We start from the raw sequence: 20,812 nt of genomic DNA on the forward strand, positions 1-20,812 counted from the left end.
CTGAGACCTGAGCGAAAATTGGAATCAGGGGTAACATCAGAACATCAGAGATGGCTTTCCTATTCCTCTCTGCTTCCCCATGTTCTCTGAATTGCATTCAACTGCGTATTTTTTTCAACAAAAAAAGTAAACGGGTTTTTTTACACGTGTTTAAAAACTATATATTAAATCATTGAGCCCTACTAGTAAAGCTTCTGTTTTCAACAACAGTATTTGGGTTAATCACCTTACAATGCTTGGACCAGATGGAAGTTCAAAAAAAAAAAATTAAAAAAAAGGACTAAAAAAGAAAACAAGAAGACTGCCTTTGCTTATACAGTTATACCTCCGCTGCAAAACTGCGTGCGTCCTCCTCTTTCACGGGGTTCGCAGGAGGCCCACCTTCACCCCCGCTCCACGTTTACGTAATAACCAGGACTCCTTCGCTGCGCAGCGGGTCGGACAGCGACAACCCGACCCCGCTCCGGCGCGCACGCGCACGCGCACGCGCACGCGCACGGCGGGACGCCCCTGAGTCCCCGCCGCGGGCCTGCGTCTATCGCAGCACCGCCCAGTCCTGCGGAGAGCAACCGCCCGCCCCGCCCCCGGCGCCCGCCCCGCCCCCGGCGCACGCCCCGCCCCCCGGCGCACGCCCGCCCTCCCGGCGCCACGTGCTCGCTGAAGGGCGGTGCAGGGGGCCGAGCTGTAAGATGTTCTTGCTGCCTCTTCCGGCAGTCGGGCGAGTTGCGGTCCGACATCTGGGGCTGAAGCGTTTCTGGAGTCAGGGTCTCGCCGCTGCAGACATGACGAAGGTGAGATGCCGCGTCCGGCTCCGGGGCCGCCCCGGGAGTCCTGCCCGCGGGCTACTGGGGCTGCGGGTCAGGTCGAGGCCGTCGTGTTCCCGGCTTTTGCGCCAGGTTGCAAAAATGGGCTCAGAAGAAAAGTTCCCTCCCTTTGCAGATCTCATCTTGGGCAGGGCCAGGGGCTCGGGACAGCCTTTCCCGGGAGCTTTCTCCAGCTGGCTGTTTGCCGAGCTGAGGTGAAATGCCCTCTGAGGACCCAGAGTCGGCCAGCAGGGCTCCACACCACCCGTCCTGCCCTGCCGAAGTGGAAGGCCTGGAAAACACGGGTCTTCTGGGAGTAAACGGCTTGAAAGGCGTTCTAGAAAAAAATAATGCCTCTCTAGGGAAAAGGGCTTTGCAAAGAAATCTTTTAATTTTCGTGAAATTAAAGCAGCGTGTCTTCCAGAGGAGATTCCTTCTCCACCTAATCGAGCTCCAGAAAATGATGAAGACGGTCACAATTGGGATGTGGATGATCTGGAAAGGGGAATGGCTTCGGAGTCATGCTCGAGGACCAGAAAGAAATGACTGTCCCTGGCGAGGAATGTTCTAGACGGAGCTTGAGCTTATGTCTCTGGTTGTTCTAGATAGAGATTGAGCTCAGGTGGAAGAAGGATCAGACGCCTGTCCCTGAGCTCTTATTAATACTATGTGACATTTTACCCAGTTGTAACAACCGTGTCTTGTCCCCCCCTTCCCCCCGCCCCTGTGTCCCCAGTTGGTTCTATGGAATCTGGGGAATGGGCGGTCTTAGAAAAGTTAGCATCTAGAAAGGTAACCAACGCCAAGGAAGCCTATTTTCTTTGACAGAAAGGACGGAGAGGACACGATTTGGTTCAAGTACCAGTGCGTTTCCTTGTTAGGGACAAAGTACTGTGAGGGAAGGCATCAAGATTCATGCACAGTTTTGTTGCATCAGATCAGGTTTCAGTTTCCTTATGTGTCAAGTGAGAAGACTACAGGTTCATTCCACCTCACAGAGTTGCCATAAGGCAGAAACATTTTTGAAGTCATAAATGGCCGGGTAGAGGCAAATAGTGGTTTCCAGGTTCACTTGTTTCAGTTGTTTGAGGCCTGAGGGGATAAGCCACTCTCTGTGAAATTGCATCCCCTTTTCTCTCTTTGAGCCGGAGGCGGCCAGAGTTCTTAGTATCGGCAGGTGCATCCATAGGTTTTACTGGGATAGCATCCCAGAATATCTGATATTTGTATTTGAAGGGGAGGAAAAACTTTTTAACAGAAAGATACAAGTATATTTGATATTTTTATGTGTACATAAGTCTTTAAAAGGAAAATGAAGACCCAAAAGCGTTTAGACCCAAAACTTATATACCTTTCTAAACAGAATAAGAAATTGTGGGGATGCAACAAGATAGAGGGGCTTGGGCTAGGAGCCGTAAATGGTGACACAGTGACTAGGAAATACATGAGAAAATGGAAAACAAGGGTTATTTTAGTTGGTTAGTTTGTACGGGTCCATTTTTGTGTTGACTCTCAGTCTCTGGTGATAAGAATGTTCTCTCTTCCTGATAGCTGGAGAGCACCTTTCTCATGGGAAATTTAATGACCTCCTTTTGGGTAGGAGGTGGGAGGTTGGCGTGCCATTCCTATATCTGCCGTGTCTCAAGTGCCTGCAGCTCAAAGTAATCAATAAGTCAAATTCGGCATATTTTGGAGTGGTATGTTTTGAACTCCTTTGAGGTCTGACTTGGTTACAAATGAAATTGTTTTCTTAAACAAAACACCTTTCTGCTCTTCTTTATCCGAAAGTGAAAGAAGCTCTTTATGCTGTGAAAATCCTTTCTTGGGAAGGACCTTGAAGATCCTAGATAGGTAGTAATTACAGTCGTGCTTTGGCAGGAATTCAAAACATTTAGGGAGGATAAGAGTACAGCTAACCTCCCAGCACCTGCTTCTGCTTTGACTTTGTTCCTTCTGTCCTTGAGGGGGACATGCTTTATCTACCCAAATTATTCATCTTTTTGCTTGTTCTCAGGGCCTTGTTTTAGGAATCTATACCAGAGAAAAAGAAAATGATGTGCCACAGCTTACAAGTGCAGGAGAGAATTTTGATAAATTGGTATCTGGAAAGCTGAGAGAAGTTTTAAAGATGTAAGTATATATATACCTGTGGGTTCAGTTATTTAAATGCCTTGAAAACAAAGGAATATTTATTCTGTGCTTTGTTGTTAGTAGATTAGAATTCTCCAAAGGATGCTGGACAGTATCTGCTCAGTGGAAGTGAAAGTGTGTATTTCTGGAATGCACTTTCTGTTTCAGTATGAGTGAATCTACAATTCTGGACTCCGGCCACTTTAACCACTGCTCAGATTTATTGTGAAAGTCTGATCTAGAAGGGTCTGGAATGTACCAGATTTCCTCAGTCTACTCTCCTGGCTCAAATTCATTTCTCCCCACCCCGATTCTGCCAGCCCGCCTTCCCACAGTCTTTCTTCTTTTAATCCTCCTCCACTTTTGGGGGACTGAGGTCCCCAACTAGTTCAATACAGCCTAAGGGTGCTGCTCCTGTCATTGCATATCTTGAGTTTCCAGGACTTCTCAAATCCTCAGGGCATGGTTAGAATGCTGAGTGTAATTCAGTAAATCTGGGAGGGGCTTGAGGTTTTGACCTTACTTGGATTAGCCCTGGTCTAGAGAAGGTTGTGAAACCTTGGACTTTCCAAGTTCTCTGAGCAGCAGGCCACATTCGGCAGAAATAGAAGTGTCAACATAAGCTTCTGCAAGAACGTCTTATTCAGATTATAGATAACTTATTGGAAACTAATCCATGTCCTCCAGATAATAATAGTAATTGTCTAATCATTAGATAACAGTTCACATCCCTCTTCATTATCAGTCCTTCACCTGGAGACAGCCTTCTCATGCACCTTAATTAATACATTAATCCAAAAGCTAACCCGTTAGAGTGCAGAACAGCATGGCCTTCCTGAGGATCACTCTCGGCCGCAGCGCCAGGACAGCCATCCAGTCCCTTGAGTAATTCTGCATTGCCACCTGGTTTGCTTGGAGATTGCCCAGCATCTCATTTGCAGATAAGCCCCCACAAACAGCCTCTGTGCCGAACACACTTCAGTCAGGTCGGCCACTTAGGTCGGTGCCTTTTACCTTACATTAGAAAGATGTTAGATTCCCATCAGCCTTCATCCAGTGCTCAGCTCCCTCTGCAGCCCTGCAGTCCCCATCCATGGCTTTCCATATTTCTTTTCAAAGAAGTTTGTATTAACTCTAATCTGGAAGTTTCCTAAGTAGTTTCTAAGCTAGAATTAGAAGTGCTACCTCTGAGAAACCTGGCATGAGAGAGTTCTGTATTTTGATAAAACTTTAAGTGCAATAAATTTGCAGAAGCAGCAGAATATTTTAACAATGCTGTTATGTGTCACTTCTCAAGGGAACAGAATGAACTAATTTTTTAAATAACTATTTCCTCATTTCAGATCTGGACCACCTCTGAAGGCAGGCAAAACCCGAACCTTTTATGGTCTACATGAGGTATGAGATGAGGATAAGGTTTATTTGGCAAACTCAGTGAGCACCTACTATGTGCCAAGCACTGTGGCTACAGAAGATTTTGTATCAGGTTTTATAGATAGTCTTGTTGTATTAAGCCATCAGTATTATTTAAGATTATGAAGAGTTAAATTGCTTTCAGATAGCACTGTCTCTCTCGTATCCCTCAGTCTTCAGGCTTTCTTTGTTCGGTTGCCAGAGCTGGGGCACTATTGCGCAGTAGAATTAATTGCAGGATTATCCTCACTGTACCTTTCAAACACATATGTTATGAAATTTTGCCAAGATACAGGACTAAGAAATCCCAACAACCAAATTTCACAGTGCTTTTGCCCTGTGCTGAGGTTCAGGTAGTTGCGGGAGCTCATGTACCAGACCTGCTGTAAACAGTTTGCTTTACCGACGTAAAGTGGCCGATTTTGTGTGTTTGCAACACAGCACTTCCCCAGCGTGGTGGTGGTCGGCCTCGGCAAAAAGGCCGCTGGAGTGGACGACCAGGAAAACTGGCACGAAGGCAAAGAAAACATCAGAGTGGCCATCGCAGGTTAGTGTCCTTTCGAGGTTCAACACTGAAGGAGATTGCCGAGCATCGGCTCTTTTAAGATGACCTGTCCCCTCTTCTGGTCCTCTTCCCGACATATCACCGCCCCGCCACGACCCCAGACAGGTATCTGAACAAATACTCAGCCTCCCTTACCCAACGTGCTTGGCCTTATATTAAAACTGGGTGGATGGTTAGCTCATGGAATTTTATTTTTACCTTTCTTTAGCTTATGTTTGGAGGTTTCACGACCATTGATTCACTCTCGCAGTATTAGCCTTGGAGGCTCTATTTTACCAGAATGTTCTATGTATGGTTTTTTTTTGTCCTTTTGCAATGCAGACCTGGTGTTGCCCAACTTTTAAATCACACGGAATCTTTATATTTACAAATCAGAGAAAATGGACACAGTGTGGGATGCTTGCTTATCACTAGTTACTGAAGGTCCCAGCTTGTCATTTGGCTGGTTTAAAAGTCGATATCACTGAGTCCCTTCAGAGCTGAGCAGCAGGACGAGGCCTTTACCATAGAGACTAAAGGTGGTTAAAGATGTGCTGAAAACCATTGCTGGGTGGTGAGAATTAGTTTGATGGATCATGTGTATGCTGTATGCTTGTTAAGTTGACTTTCCAAGTTCATGTTGAGTGATTATTTCATAACTTTTAATTGGGAGTTTTTGCTGACTCGATCTTAATAAAATGCTGCGTTAATAATGGACTTTGCTTGGTTCCTCGGATATAATTTCAATGGCATCACCTCTGTCATTTTTAATCTGGTGAGCTCCTGGCGAGTGGGACACTTCAGCAGGAAATCCTGGTATTTCAGAAGTGGTGCTAGTAATAGTGGCCACGCTGCGCAGAGCCAGGCCAGTCCCCCTACCACCTGTCAGTCTGTCCTCCCGTGACCTGTGGGGTGTGTGCATGTCCTCATTTTCCCTCAGAGGAAATGGCACCGAAAGGGCAAGGGTCAGCTGGGGATCGAAGCCCAGCCCTGTCGTTTGCTCGGCACAGCACCCCGCGCCCCACGCCCCTCCCTTCCCCTGTTCCAGTTGTCTCTGACTGACTCTCATTTTCTCTGGTTCCTCTGCCCTTTCGAAGCGGGGTGCAGGCAGGTGCAGGACCTGGAGATCTCGTCCGTGGAGGTGGATCCCTGTGGCGATGCGCAGGCAGCCGCGGAAGGGGCCGTGCTGGGTCTCTACGAGTATGATGACATGAAGCAGAAAAAGAAGGTGGTCGTGTCGGCAAAGCTCCATGGCAGGTGCGGGAACGAGGCCAAGATCAGAGTCGCGTTCCCCGGTGTCCCGGCAGGGGGGCCTTCGGGTGCGAGCCGCCTGCCTTTCAGTGTCGGGCACTGCTGTGTGGCTTGTGCACGACCTCCCCCATCTCTGCAGCCATTTCAAGAGTATGGTACCAGTCCCCACGTTCTGCTCCTGGCTTTTGTCATGTGCATGTCCCCCGTGATGCCCTGGGCCCCTCCGTGCTTGCTGGTTGCTAGGAGGCAACACCAAGTTGGCTCCCCAAAAAGGCATGGATCGAGATGACAGACAGGTCCCACAGGTTTCGATTCAGAAAATTTCCATTTTCCAGCATCTGCTGGCACTGCGCTACCCGCCAGAGCCACGCAGGTGGAGAGCTGTGGCGCTCGCCCTCAGGGGCCAGGGGGCGGACTCGGCTTTCGGCAGATCTGTCGAGCACCTCGTACACTCTCGCCCTGCTCCGGGTTCTGGAATGCAAGGTCCCTGCTGTCAGGGGCAGATCATGGGAGCCCCTCAAGGAGATGGTGCTGTGAGAACAGAGGGGCCCTGTCACGGCCCGGTGGCCGGCAGCTGTGTGGTAGTGGTTAGCAATGAGGGCTCTGCGACCAGTCAGCCTAGCTTCGGGTCCTGGCTCGCCCCACTTACTGGCTGGGCAGCCTCAGACGAGTAACCGACATCCCTCTGGGTTTCCTTTTCAGTTGTTTAGTGGTGTCATAACTCCGATCCACGTGCGCCGGGCATGGTAAACCCCCAAACGACGAGCTGTTTTACGTGTCTCCACACTGTCCATGTTAATCCCTATTGAGCACAGGAAGAGCGAGGATTGAAACACACGTCCATGTCTTTTCTCCTTTAAAGCTGGGTTGGTGTTCGGAGCCCTGACCCAGGCAAAAACTAGGCGGAACCGTCTTCAGTCCGCATAGGCACTGAGCAGTACGCCCTCTCTGCAGTGAGCACTTGGGGCCGTACCATTCCCGACACAGCGGAGGAGGACAGCGTGGCCTTTCTGTGGAAACCTGCCCTCAATTTGTGTGGTAGATGTAATTTAGAGCGTCAGTGATCCGTCAGTCCAACCCCTTTTTTCATACGGGTGAAGATTCTGAAGTGAAACGCTTGCTTGAGTCTCCTGTTTCTCAGCTCGTCATATTGCCCACCACCCTGGGTCAATTCCCAGAGAACGAATCCAGGTCCCATTCGTCCTTCATTTTCATAGTCTTCCTCTTTGGTTTTGACCAGCTGCAACGTTGTCTAGAGAGGTTGCCTGACAGTGACCCTGTGCTTTCTCCTGCCAGCGGGGATCAGGAGGCCTGGCACAAAGGGGTCCTCTTTGCTTCGGGGCAGAACTTGGCACGCCAGTTGATGGAGACTCCTGCCAATGAGATGACGCCAATCAGATTTGCCGAAATTATTGAGAAGAATCTCAGAGGTGCTAGTAGTAAAACGGAAGTCCACATCAGGTAATTCAGGACTGTCTTCGACGCGTAGGAAGTTAAGCCAGAAGGAGCCGTAGAGATCCTAACATCCAGAGGAGTGTCTTGTACCTTGAGACCGGGGAGGCGAGAGGACCTGCGAGTGGCCACACGGAAGCTGGGATAAGTCTCAGTTTGAGGCGCTTTGTCTTTGAGAGAGTGTCGTGGTTTCAGGCTGTGTATGTGTGTGTTGTAACAGCTTCATTGAGATGGAATCCACATAGAGTTCACAGTTTACCCACGTAAAGTATACACCTCAGTGACTTCTAGTCTATTCCCGGAGCTGTGCTACCATCACCACGATCAGCTCTAGAACATTTTCATTACCCCGCTAAAGAAATCTTGTCCCCATTGGCAGTCACTCCTCATTTCCCTCCCCCACCCATCAGTTGACGGACGTTTGGGTTCTTTGTACCTTTATGAATAATGCTGTTGTGAGTATTAGTGTGCAAATTTTTATGTGGACAAATATTTTCACGTCTTTTGGGCGTGTGCCTAGGAGTTGAATTGTTGGATCAAATGGTAACTCTAACTTTTCGGGGAACTTACATATTTTGTTGCTTCGTTTTGGTGAATTCCTCCTGTCTTCTCCTTTTGACACAAATGAAGAACACAGCATGCCTAACCTGGCATGGAATGAGACTCTGTCTTGTGGATCCTCTGAGCCAGATGCCAGAGCTGGTGTCCCCAGACAGTCCTGAGGTGTCATCAGCAGCGAGGCTGTTGGATGTTCCTCCAGGTCCCATTACCCTCTGGGTACCCATAACCTACCTATAACCCTACGCATAACCCTTTAAGCAGAGCAAGTCTGAGTGGTTGGGCATTTATGATTAAATTGAGAGACATTGCTTTACATAAAGAATTCTTCACTGTCAAGGTTGTTTCACAGGGAACTTCCATTTAAAAGCATTCTTCAGTACTCGATTGTGATTAGAGTTCAGAGTTTTTCAGGAGACCTCTGTGGCCTAGATAGACTGCAAAAAAAAATACATAATCTGTAGAAAACAGTACTTGGAGCTTGGTGAAGGTTTTGGAAGGTTAGCATATATTTAATCTGTAGCAGTGCTTAGTCTCTGTAAATGTGTCTTGGCAAAGACTCTTCCTTGTTTCGAGGAGACACCAGAGCTACTCTGTCAGCAAATCGTGGCTGTATGGTTACACGTCAGTGACAGCCACCTCCTGTGCACCTGAGGTGCTCCGTGTCCCCAGAGAAGTGAGGACCGGGGAGGGAGGAACAGGCAGGTGAAGGGGGCAGGCAGAGGGTGCTGTAGGAGCAGGGAGGCGAGGAGGATTGTGGAAGAGTTGAAAAGGCTTGCCAACAAAAGGTGCCGAAGCAGCGTCCTGAGGTTTGCTTAGAAGCTACCGGATGACAAGTGGGGAGGCAGGGCGTTTCAGGTGGGGAGGCACGTGGGCAGAGGCCCCTTGGGAAACCGCAAGGCTGTGGCGGAGCAAAGGAAAGTCAGCCAGAGCTGGGGAGGGTGAGGTGGGCGGAGCGTAACCCATTACACCGAGACAGCTGTGCCCAAACCGCTGGAGGGTAGGTGGGTGTAAATCAAGAAATACAGACAGTACTACTTCCGGAAGGGCGGGACTTTAATAAAACATCAGAGACTGAGTTCATAATTAAAAATACCCATGTTTCATATCTAGCCTTGTTTCTTTTCAAGTGATTTTTTTACTTTCATTCCTTCCATTTTTATATTCTTTCCCCTCTGGAGTTCAGTGGGCATCTCTCCATTATGCAATCCTAATTTAGTGGTTTCACCTACTGAATCGGCTAGTGCAAGAGGAGCGTCCTTGGAGACGGTTATTACCGATCTGTCTGTGGGAGGGTAGGGTGTCTTTTGGCCCAGTTACAGTGGCCAGAAATCCAAACAAAGCTCTTTTGTATCTGCAGCACAGAAGGAATAGCGACATGGCCTGGTTCAGGACTATACCCATTACATTACTCCCGGTGGTCCTGTTTATTAAGTAATAAGTCATTAGTTTTCCTGCTTCAGTCAGACATCTCAAACTATGATTGAAACTATGAGAAATAGTGTGACAACATTAAAAAGACTGGATTCTAGCAATTCTAAAAAAAAAAACAAAGAAATAGGATATTTAGCTCAATTAGTGAAGTGTAGCTTTGTTGGGTTTTGTTGGTCGGTTTTGATCGGTTGGTGGGTTAGTTTTGTTTTATAGAAATACCAAGAAATAAAGCAGTAGATCCTTTAACTATCTTTAAGCCTTAATTTTACATTAAAACTTTATAAATATGTAAGTAGGTTAGGGAAAAAAGTTGAGCGACAATCATTTATTAACTGTGTACTATTACCTGACATATCATGTACCAGGCATGAATTCTCTTAGTAATTCTATAGCTAATCTTTTGAGGGTGGTATCATTGACCTAATTTTATAGATGAGGAAACAGACTCAGAATCAAGTGATACAGAAAGCAAATAGGACATGTTAATCGAAGCGCCAACACAGGTGTATTTTAAGAGCTAGTACGTTACACTTTTTTACACATGGATGAGCTTTTTCTAAGTTATTCTGAAATAGAGATGACAAGGTGTATTTACTTTTTCCCCTTTCTGCCCTGTAGACCCAGGTCCTGGATCGAGGAACAGGCAATGGGGTCATTCCTAAGTGTGGCCAAAGGCTCCGATGAGCCTCCAGTCTTCTTAGAAGTTCACTACAGGGGCAGCCCCAATGCAAGCGAACCGCCCCTGGTGTTTGTTGGGAAGGGAATTACCTTTGACAGGTATGTCTTTATGGTATCTGCACTGTGTACTTTGGTGAATGCTTGGTATGCACTTGTATTATTTGGTATATAATTTGCTTCGAAAGCATGGTGTATGGTTCTATCTTATATGTGGACTTTAAATGTGTCAAGCTGCCGTTTATAGAATGTTTACCGTGTATCAGAGATTCTGTTAGGCATTTTACATGTATTACCCTGATCTTACTTGTAGGAGCTACGCACTGTGGACATTATACAAGTAACAAATGTGCTTTTTAGCCATTGATGTATCTTTAGTGAAGTATCCGTTGAAATCTTTTGCCCCTTTTTAGAAACATTTGTCTTACTGAGCTAAAAGTTTTAAAAAATGTATTCTAGATACAAGTCCTTTGTCAGACATGTATGTTGAAAATATATTTTTCCCATTCTGAGACATGCCTTTTCATTTTTTTAAGTAGTGTCTTTTGATGAATAGTTTTTAATTTTGATGAAGTATAACTTTTCAGTTTTAATTTTATATTTCTTGCCTTTTTTTGCCCTGTTTAAAAAATTACCTATGCCAAAGTCTATTTTCTCCTGTAAGTCTTAAGGATTTTTAGCTTTTAGGCTATGATCTATTTTAAATTTTTGTGTGTGGTGTGAATGCACTGAGGTCCCCCCCCCTTTTTTTCTCCATGGATAGTCATTCGTTTGAGCACTATTTGTTGAAAAGACTACCCTTTCTCCATTGAACCAGCTTGACTCTATTGTCGAATCAGTTGACCATGTCACTATGCGTCTGTCTCAGGACTCCGTTCTCCACCAGGACCTTATGACCAAAGTACTGCATGTACTGCAGCTTTGTCTTGGAATCTAGTGATGGGAACCCTCCCGCTTTGCTCTGAGTCCTTCTCATTAGCATATCAATTTAAAAATTCACTTGCCATTACTTATACACACAAAAGAAAGCCCACTGGGATTTTGACTGAGATAGAGAAATTTTTTTTTTTTGGTAAAAATTTGGTGGTTGTGTGAGTAATGAAAGGAAGGGGGCAGGACTGCTACAGGGAGACCTGACTGTGTGGGAGCCGTGGCAGACATCCGAATGACAGCCAGTGGCAGCCTTAACTAGGATAGACGCGGTGGAAAAGAAATGGGTGGATTGGAGAGAGGGCTAGATGGTGAACGAAGATCACTGCTGATCTTTGCCTGGTTGCTTCAGAATGATAGTCCTACAAGTAGAGTGAAACTCTCAGAACAAGCGGCCATGAGAGAGATGTGGTGAGTAGATAGGACAACCTGATGGACCATTGTGCTCCTTTGCACCCCCCGGGGTTATCACTGGACTCCTTGGACCAAGAGTGTATTTCTTTGCCTGTTCTGAACCAGTGGGTAATCTGTAATTGTAGGTGTAATCGGCAGCCATCAATCATCAAGTATTTCTGCAGTGAGTGAGAATTAGGACCTGACTTCTAAGGAACGCAGACCTCGGGGCAGGGAGTAGGCTCTCCAGAGCCACCAGGGCAGCAGATGTCAGTCAAAGCCCCGGCTCTGTTCCCAGCATGCAAAGCACGTGGTTTCTGGACTCTGACAAACTGGAAGCAGAAAGTCACTAGTTATAGGAGCCCGTTTGGGGGAGCGGTTTGGGTTTCCTCCTCATTGAAATCCTTGTCAGCTCTTGTGTTTGAGTGCTGTCTCCGAGCCTTTGGGTTAGCACCTTCTTTGTGCCAGTGCCTGGTTCTGGTTGTATTTTGCCATCAGGAAGATCTAGCATACCTTGGGAATGCGGAAGGGACTCATTCCCCTGTCCGTTTGTGGAGTGAAATCCTCCCAGTCTTCTGTGAGCTTGTTAGCTTTCTGGAATAGTTTGTGACCTTCAGGTTCAGTAAGTGGACTGATTCATAAAATTAGCTTAAAAGGCAAATCTATGTTGGGGTCGGGAGTTAATAAGCTAACACGGAGGTGGAATTTGAGCAGCATTAATTACATGATGTTATAGTGTTTCCAGTGGCTCTGCTTAAATTTCATTTGGCTAGGAATTAAATGAGCTAAGACTCCCATCTACATTTTCATAAAAACTGCAATATCCTCTTTTAAAATGTTGAAATCATTCAGATTCTCAATTTTGAAGTTTGAATTTTCTTTGCTAGGTAGATGGTGCTTTTATGTGGCAGTTACCCTGAACTTACATATTCCTTTTTAAGAAAGTGGTCTAGGCCTTCTTCTTTGCTGTTAACTATTGTGCCTTGTCCTTTCCTTCCATAGTGGTGGTATCTCCATCAAGCCTTCCGCAAATATGGACCTCATGAGGGCTGACATGGGAGGAGCTGCCACTATATGTTCAGCCATCGTGTCTGCAGCCAAGCTCAGTCTGCCCATCAACGTCATAGGTGAGTGGGCAAGGGGGCGTGTCTTGGAGAGCTTCTGAAATCCAGTCAAACAGTAGAATGAGATAAAACACGTGGTTTCCTCTCATCACAAAAGATCAAGAAATGGTTTTAAAATAGCTTTTCAACAAGCAGAAGCTGTCCATCCAGGATAAGTGTTTTCACGTCTGAACTGATTGAATTAACTGTATTTTGCAATTATGGGCCGTAACAGAATTGATTTGTTTTACTTCCGCAAAAAGTGGTCAGCAGTCGGGCACGTACTCAAGTTTGTGGTTTCCTCCAGTGAAAAATGCCCAGGAGTCAGGGCGGAAGGGCACTGCTGGATTATTTAGTGATGACCTCATAGGGCTGTGGACAGTTAAATGCCACGATACACAGAAAATGCCCGGAAGAGAAAAGTGCTGTGTACACGAGGGTTTTTGCGTGATCCAGGAGGCAGCCACGATGCTGGGAGTTTGCCATGTTTCAGAGAAAGAGGGGAGGGGGAGACTAGGGAGAAATAACTTGCCCTGTGTCATATTCATTGCCCGGGAAGGTAGAATTGGAATCCAGGTGTGTGACATGCTCCCTCACCCTTTAAATATCAGTCCTTTTCTTGCTGAACTCTTTGTAAATTGTAGACATCATGACATGTCATCCCTGAACACTTATTGAGAACAAGGAGATTCTATGTCTTAACAATACCATTGTTTCCAAGGATCGATACGATAACCTAAGTCACACTTCCCAGTTGTCTAAAAAGTGTTTATTTTGTATTTGTATACACACACTTATTTCTGTTTGCTTTTTTAAATCTAGGAGCCAATGGAGGATCACATATGACATGTTTTCTTTCATCTAGAACCCTATTTCAGCCCTTTTTTTCTTTCATGACATAGGCAGTTTTGAAGGGTCCAAGCTGGTCTTGTGATACCCTCTGGTTTGGATTTACTTGGTGGTTCGTGATGGAATCAGGTTAGGCTTCTTTGGTGAGAATGCCGCATAGTGATGGGCACTTATGTTGCTGATACATGTAATTGTCACTTGGATCATTGGTGATGCTAAATTCGATGACTTGGTTAAGGTGGCACCTATGTCAGGCAGGCTTCTGATGGCCCATCGGTCGCCTCTTCCCAGTGGGTAGCATATTTGGACCAAGCACATGTCATGTTCCTTCACTTATACTTATTTTTTTCCAATAGGTTTGGCTCCTCTTTGTGAAAACATGCCCAGCGGTAAGGCCAACAAGCCTGGGGATGTCGTCACAGCCAAGAATGGGAAGACCATACAGGTCTGTAACTGGCACAGCCCTCCCCATTCTGGCATTCCTAAAAGAATCCCCGAGTAGCCACACAAACACACCTTGATGGGTAGAGAGCACGGGCTCCATGTCGGGGAGGGTGGTGTCTTTATTGCAAGTAGCTTTTCATGCAGGATCCAAATTCATAGGAATTTGAAGACTGTTTCTCTACTTTATTGTCCCTACTTCCTGTATGCCGTATACACAAACCGCCATGGATTTGCAGCCAGCCCTGCAGAGCACGCAAAGCAGTACACATGCAGGCTGTTTTCTGAATACAACTGTGCCGCACGATCAGCTCCCTCCATAGGCGTTCGGGTGTAAAACGTCCTGAGTCATGGGCTATGCACTCCTGGGGTTCGGCAGCGAGTTCTCTGCTGGGGCCCGTCATGTATGGACACACTGCCCATGACGATCGGGCCTCTATATAAAAGAAGGGAATCCGATACATGTAAAGCTTCCAAAATTGCCTGAGTGCTTGTGTCTGGAGGTCTAAGCTGCCACTTCTCTTAACTTTCTTAAACTCGTCAGCCTGTTCATGTTTAGAAATCTTGAAAAATTTCCCTCCCTATTATAAACTCGTTGGTCATAGAAAACGGTCCAACATTTTCTATTTCAGCTTCCAAAGTTATCAGAGTACAGGGGTTATTAAATATTTGCTCTTCACATTAAATATATTCCTATTCTAATTGAAGTGTAAGTGTGTTTTTGATATTCAGTGACGAATGTCACACCAGCTTTTCCACTATTGAACTGAACGTTGTCGTGAGTGTCCTGATGTTCGTCCCTGGTGTTACTGACCCCTCTTCTTTTTCGGCCCTCCTCCTTGCAGGTGGATAACACCGATGCCGAGGGCAGGCTCATCCTGGCCGATGCGCTCTGCTACGCGCACACTTTTAACCCAAAGGTCATTATCAATGCCGCCACCCTAACAGGTCAGAGAACATGCTTTCCTGCCTTTGTTTGAAGAAAGTCTTATTTGTTGGCCCAGAGTGCACACATTATTTTCAAGGCACTGTTTTGCAGAAATTTGGCTTGCTCCACGTGCATTCAAAGATCTTTCACCAAAGGACTCATTCTGCAGCTGTAAACTGCTTTGAATATTAGGTTTGTTGTTTTAAACATGCCAGGCTGTACCTGTAAAACGATAATGAGTGGGTCAGGCCAGCCCTGCCAGAGAGAAATCTAAAAATGATATGAAGAGATGTTTTGTTAGGATTACCATTTGCTACAGATCTGAAATGAGGAGTGATAAATCCCGAAACCCTGAAACACCAAGGCCAGTAGGAGGAGAGCACGGTGTGGCTGGGGCGGGACCCATGAGGCGGACGCTGGGAGGCGCCAGACCCCACTGGCCTTGGCGTTTCAGGGTTTTGACTTGAGCCGAGGACAGCAGGAAGCCACTGAAGTGTTAAGCGTGGAAACAATAAGGTCATGATTGTGCCATGCAAGGGACCCTGGCTGGCAGTGTGCAGAATGGATTGGTGAAGCGCCAGCGGAGACTCTGGCAGGCCAGTTAGGCTGGTGCGAACGGTGTGGCTGTTGACCTTTGTGGTTGTGTAACTGAAGGGTGACAATTACAGTATCTGCAGTTGGCCTCAAAATAATCTGTTGGGTGTGGGGTGTAGATGAAACAAGTCTGCCCATGAATGGATCACTGTCGATACTGATAGGTACCGGTGAATGCATTATATTATTCTCTTGGCTTTGTGTATCTTTGAAATTTTCTACAATTAGTTTTTTTCAAGTCTCTTACCATATTCTAGCGGTAGGAAGTGGTAGCAGTTGTAGTGGAAGAAAGTGGGTAGGTTTGAGAGATAATGGGAAGGTAAAAATAACAACACCCAAAGGAACAAATGACCCACACAGACCCACCTTGCTCAAATGTCACGGCGAATCACAAGTTTTTACATATGGGGCACCACTTCAAAACAGTGACTTGTTTTAAATTACCAACCGTTTGCAGTTTCTCACCGTGAACTATTAATGGAGTTTACTTGCGATTTCTTGGGGGAAAATATACAGTCTGACATCCTGATGGCCGAGTTACCGGATACTGAAGAAGAAACTGCTCCCTTCCCTGGGAAAGAGTCAGTTTAATCTCTGTGGTGCTGTGTGTGGCCGTTGAGATTAACCAAAGTTAATAAACAGAAATGGCTCTAAACTTCATTTCTTAAATCAGCCTATGAGACACAGCCTCATTGGAGAAACAACAGTGAAACAAATAAATACGATGAAATACTATCAGACTTTTTTTTAAAAAAGGCATCAAAGCCTTGTAGCAGATACTTACTGAGATATGATTTAAAATGTTAAAAAATTAGAGATACCTAAAAATGCAATAAGTAAATTATGATACTTCTACCCAATGGATTTTTCAAATCATTAAAACTTTCAGACATTTGTTTATAAAAGAGAAATGTGTAAAGCATAAAAGAACACAAACTTGGACATAATACAATGTGGTCTTAATTATGGTTTTTAAAAAATTTTTAGAAAAAATCTGGAAGGAAATACGAAGACTATATGATGGTTATCTCTGGGATGAGATTACTGGTGATGTTTGATATTGTGTCCTTTTTTTGCATTTTCCTTCATCATTGAAGGTGAATTCTAGCTTGCAAAACTAGAAAGAAATGAAATATATACAATAAGAATTTCCTAAGCTTTTCTAGTTTTGAAAATGAGGGAGACATTAAAACAGGCTAAAGGCTAAAGTTTTGTTCTGAGCAGCAGAGAAACCCAGCAAGCCGGAAGAGAATGAACACTGACCTCGAGCGAGATTGTGTCTTGCAGGTGCCATGGACATAGCTTTGGGGTCCGCCGCCACTGGGGTCTTTACCAATTCATCCTGGCTTTGGAACAAACTATTTGAGGTAAGAATAATATATAGAGACCTAAATTGCAGATGATTAAAATCTAGCCTTAGAGTGATATATTTCTTCAACCCCTGTGTTAAAATGATTTTTTATGTTGTCGATTTGCCTTTGAATTGAAACTAGATTCAGTGTTCCAAAATTACGGGTGTGATACCACCTTCCTCCTCTCCTCCAGCAGCCTCAGAATGATGTGACAGTGACTCACAAATACCATGGCAATACTGTCGCGTCTCTGAGGCAGAAAATGTAATGAGGACAGCTTTGTAAGGGAAGGAATGGCCTTTCATGAATGTGTGTCGTGAGCTAAGTCGGTGAGCCTGAGACAGGTGACTTCCGACTGCTGTGCTCTGTGTCCCCTCCGTGCCCTTTCACAGCCAGCCTCCTCCAAAGCGGTCCCTCCTCACCCCAGCCCCATACTTGCCCTCACTGTCATCAGCTTTCCCCTGCTGATCTCACTCCCTTAGCCTCTGATAATCTTCTGGTTTCCTTCTTCGCCGACTTCTGTTGCAGCCTCCTTTGCCAGCTTTTTCCTTTGTCCTCCCCTTTGGTGGGTGTTCATACCTGGGCCTCGTGCTCTCCTTGCCATTCGCAGTCCTCACCAGGAAGCTCACTTGTCCCCATGGCTTCAGCCAGCGCCTCTCTGCTGGTTACCCCAGGCTCTCCCGAGCTCCAGGCCCTGTGTCTCTACTTGGCTACATAGCGAGGCTCCATCTGGCACCTCATTCTTTCAACAAGTAATTAATGGGAACTTACTGTGTGCCAGTGAGGAACAAATAGAAGATGTCCCTGAATGCTTCATGTTGCTTTAAGGTCCTACATTTTTTCACCCTGAACCGCCTCCCCTTCGTTTTTGCCCTCTTGCCATTTGTGAGGTGCTACCCTCCCAGCCCCTGTGATGCTCAGCTCAGTTGCTCCTTCCAGGCCGGGCTGCGGACTTCTCCCCTAGCCTCCCACGTGTCTTTATCACAGCACCCATGACGTGGTGAGGTTTGGTGGCTTTTTTTTTTTTTTTTTTTTTTTTTTTACTTTAAGTTTCTTTTTTAAAGAAACTAGAGGCAGCCACCTTCAACCTTTGGCTGGTTCATCTGATATTTACTCTTTCTCAAAATAACAGCTTACATCGCTGTTTCCTGACTTTTCACTTTTAGGTCTTATCTTTGACTGCAGCATATGAAAACACTGGGCGCTTTGATGGCTCAGAGATTAAAGTTGTTTATATCTCTAAAGATATAAAGATATGGTGCTCAGCAGACATTCAGTAAATGATGAATGAATGAATGTGTGAATGATGACATGAATGAATGAGGTCACCTTGTCTTAGAATCAGGTCTTCAGTGGTGCAGTTCCAGGCACACGTCTCCCCAGCACACACCAAGGTGACAGGCATCACGAAGACTGTCTCGCAGCCTCAATGTGCTACAGGATACCAGCTTAATAATTTAAACGGACCTAGAATATTCGTTTGATGATTTTAGCAAATGCCCTGCAAACTTATGGGTTTTACAACATACTTGGTTTCTTAAGTAAATGTTTTAATGATAAAGTAGCTCTGGAAGCTGCTGTATAGCTTCATGTTTTAGAAGAATAGGTCAGGACAGTTCTTCCTGCCTCGAACACTTCACATCGAGTGCCATGAATTCACCTGGAACCTCCTTCCCATGGTCTTCCAACTAGCACACTGTTTCCTCTTCAGGCCAGCGTTGAAACGGGGGACCGTGTCTGGAGGATGCCTCTCTTTGAACATTATACAAAACAGGTTGTAGACTGCCAGCTTGCTGATGTTAATAACGTCGGAAAATACAGGTATGTAAAATGAGCTATAAAAGTACATTTTGCAGTCATCCTTGGTTGCCAAAATGACCATTTTCAATTTTATCCCTTCACAAACGATTTAACTATCCCATTTTCTTTTGATATTGTCTTCATAAACACTAATTTCTGCCTTTAGTCTTTAAGGTGTTTCCCAACTGGTTCTTAAAACTTTGTCTATTTTCAAATCCGAAGTTCATTTTAGACGAATGGTAAGGGAAGGAGCGGGATAATGCGGGATTTCCGTACCCCGGGTAAAGGAATCTGGAATTGATCCTTCACTGGTTAAAGCTGTGTCTGAAGATGACTATCTGGAAGTGATTTCTGGGTTAATTTCCATTAGGTCTCATGAGCTTGACTTTTGCTTTCTGGTCATAGAACCTACTTAGCAAGAATGGAGGCCCTTAATAAGGTTTTCAGTGCACGTTTACAGGGTAAAAGAATGCAAGAATGAGTGTTGTCTTCCTCTTCAGGTCTGGAGGGGCATGCACAGCGGCAGCATTCCTGAAAGAATTTGTGACTCATCCGAAGTGGGCACACTTAGACATAGCAGGTGTGATGACCAACAAGGATGAGGTCCCATACCTGCGGAAGGGCATGACCGGGAGGCCCACCAGGACGCTGATAGAGTTCTTGCTTCGCTTCAGTCAAGACAGTGCTTAGTTCACACACTCTAGAATTCCTTCATTCTGTCTGAAGTGGCACTTGAGCTTCAAAATATTTTGGAGTGGATGAAAATCTTTTAAAGGAAAGAGAATGGCATTTAAAAATATAGAACAAAATGAAATTTGTATGTCTTTTTTTTTTCATTTTTATGCAGAGATTTAAAAAGATAAAGCGAATATCTTGCTTGGCAAAGATTTTTAAGATATTCTACATATGATGATGCATTTTTAAACTAAATAATTTTTAGAATCGATGTTTCTAATTAAGGAAAATAATTATATTTCAGATTGCTGATTCTAGGAGCACAAACTAAAAATTACTGTGCAGTTGTCAGAAACAATAAATCCAGCTTTTTGTGCTCTCTGGTGTGGCTCTGACGTTTACTTATATGTTACTATAAACCCAGTGACGAATATAACACAACTCATCTCATTTGGCCTTGTTATGTGAACTAAGTAAGTTGAGGCACGGTGATCTAGGGGGTTTTCTCAGTGTTAATGATCACTTTGGGACACTCACTGATGAGGTTATCAGTCTGTGAAGTAGCTACTATTATCTTCATACAACAGAGGAGGAAAGTGAGGCACAGGAGAGGGTTACTAACAAGATAACGATGCCACCATGCTAGTGTGACGGCAGCGATTTTAAACCCAGGCAGCCTGCCTCCAGAGCGTTCTTGGTTGTTTGTTACACTGTAATGCTTTCAGTTCAGTGACTTGGATGTAGTGGAATTTATCTGAAATGCTGAAATAAGAAACAAGACCATAAAAGGGACTGTTAGTAGGTAAAGGACTGGCTTACCACCTGGGACTAAATCCAATCAACAAAATTCCATTTGTGCAGATTTCGAAGACAGCTTTCCTGTTTTCTTTCATATGGGGTGAATCAAATTATTTATCAATAGGATTTATGCCTTTTTCTTAAGACTTTGAAACATTTAAAAGGAAAAGCTCTATGGCATTATTTTTAATATTTTTAAAACGACACATAAGATGATACTGTCAGGTGTCTACTGGTTTATAGAAGCAAATGGAAATCGCCATCTGTATTGGTTCTATCAGAATTAAAGAAAAGCAAGCAGGAATAGTGAGTGAACAGGTTCCTCCAGGTGTCCATGTCCAGACACTACTTTGTCAAGAACAATGAAGGTGGAACTACAAGATTGTGAGGGGAAAATAAACACATTTAGATTCCTACTGGGTGATTCAGAAGGCCGAGTAGAGAGATGGTGGAAGGCTTTCTATCAAATGTCTTTCGTAAATAAGAAACAATGGGATGCCTGTTTCCTGGAGTACAAGATACAAGGCTTGGCAGAGTCCTGGGTTTATGTGCTTCTCTCATCTGGTCGATGCCCATGCATCTGGCTGCCAGGTATTTCACACCCTTTGCTGATCCTGAGAACCATGCTCTGAGGCAGGTGGTATTATCTGTATGGGTGAGGACCAGGCATGACTGTGAAGAGCAGCAAA

The 20,812-nt window shown here is 45.1% G+C and overlaps 1 protein-coding gene and 1 long non-coding RNA gene across 2 annotated transcripts; one reads left to right on the forward strand and one right to left on the reverse strand.

Annotated features, from left to right (window-relative positions):
• Positions 1-633: 633 nt before the first annotated feature.
• Positions 634-19,706, forward strand: LAP3 (leucine aminopeptidase 3). The gene is made up of 13 exons (XM_016121271.2): positions 634-791; positions 2,818-2,933; positions 4,277-4,331; positions 4,788-4,893; positions 5,988-6,147; positions 7,438-7,602; positions 10,204-10,362; positions 12,586-12,710; positions 13,892-13,980; positions 14,822-14,924; positions 16,786-16,865; positions 18,562-18,671; positions 19,151-19,706. The coding sequence occupies exons 1-13, from the start codon at positions 690-692 to the stop codon at positions 19,338-19,340; spliced, it is 1,560 nt and encodes a 519-aa protein (XP_015976757.2). The 5' UTR covers positions 634-689; the 3' UTR covers positions 19,341-19,706.
• LOC118608651 lies at positions 13,441-18,562 on the reverse strand. Its single transcript, XR_004953045.1, has 2 exons — positions 16,762-18,562; positions 13,441-15,126 (listed from the first exon to the last, which is right to left on the reverse strand). It is a non-coding gene; the product is annotated as an uncharacterized LOC118608651 (long non-coding RNA).
• Positions 19,707-20,812: the final 1,106 nt, after the last annotated feature.

This window comes from Rousettus aegyptiacus, unplaced genomic scaffold (assembly GCF_014176215.1).
Source record: "Rousettus aegyptiacus isolate mRouAeg1 unplaced genomic scaffold, mRouAeg1.p scaffold_m13_p_10, whole genome shotgun sequence".
Classification (NCBI taxonomy): domain Eukaryota; kingdom Metazoa; phylum Chordata; class Mammalia; order Chiroptera; family Pteropodidae; genus Rousettus; species Rousettus aegyptiacus.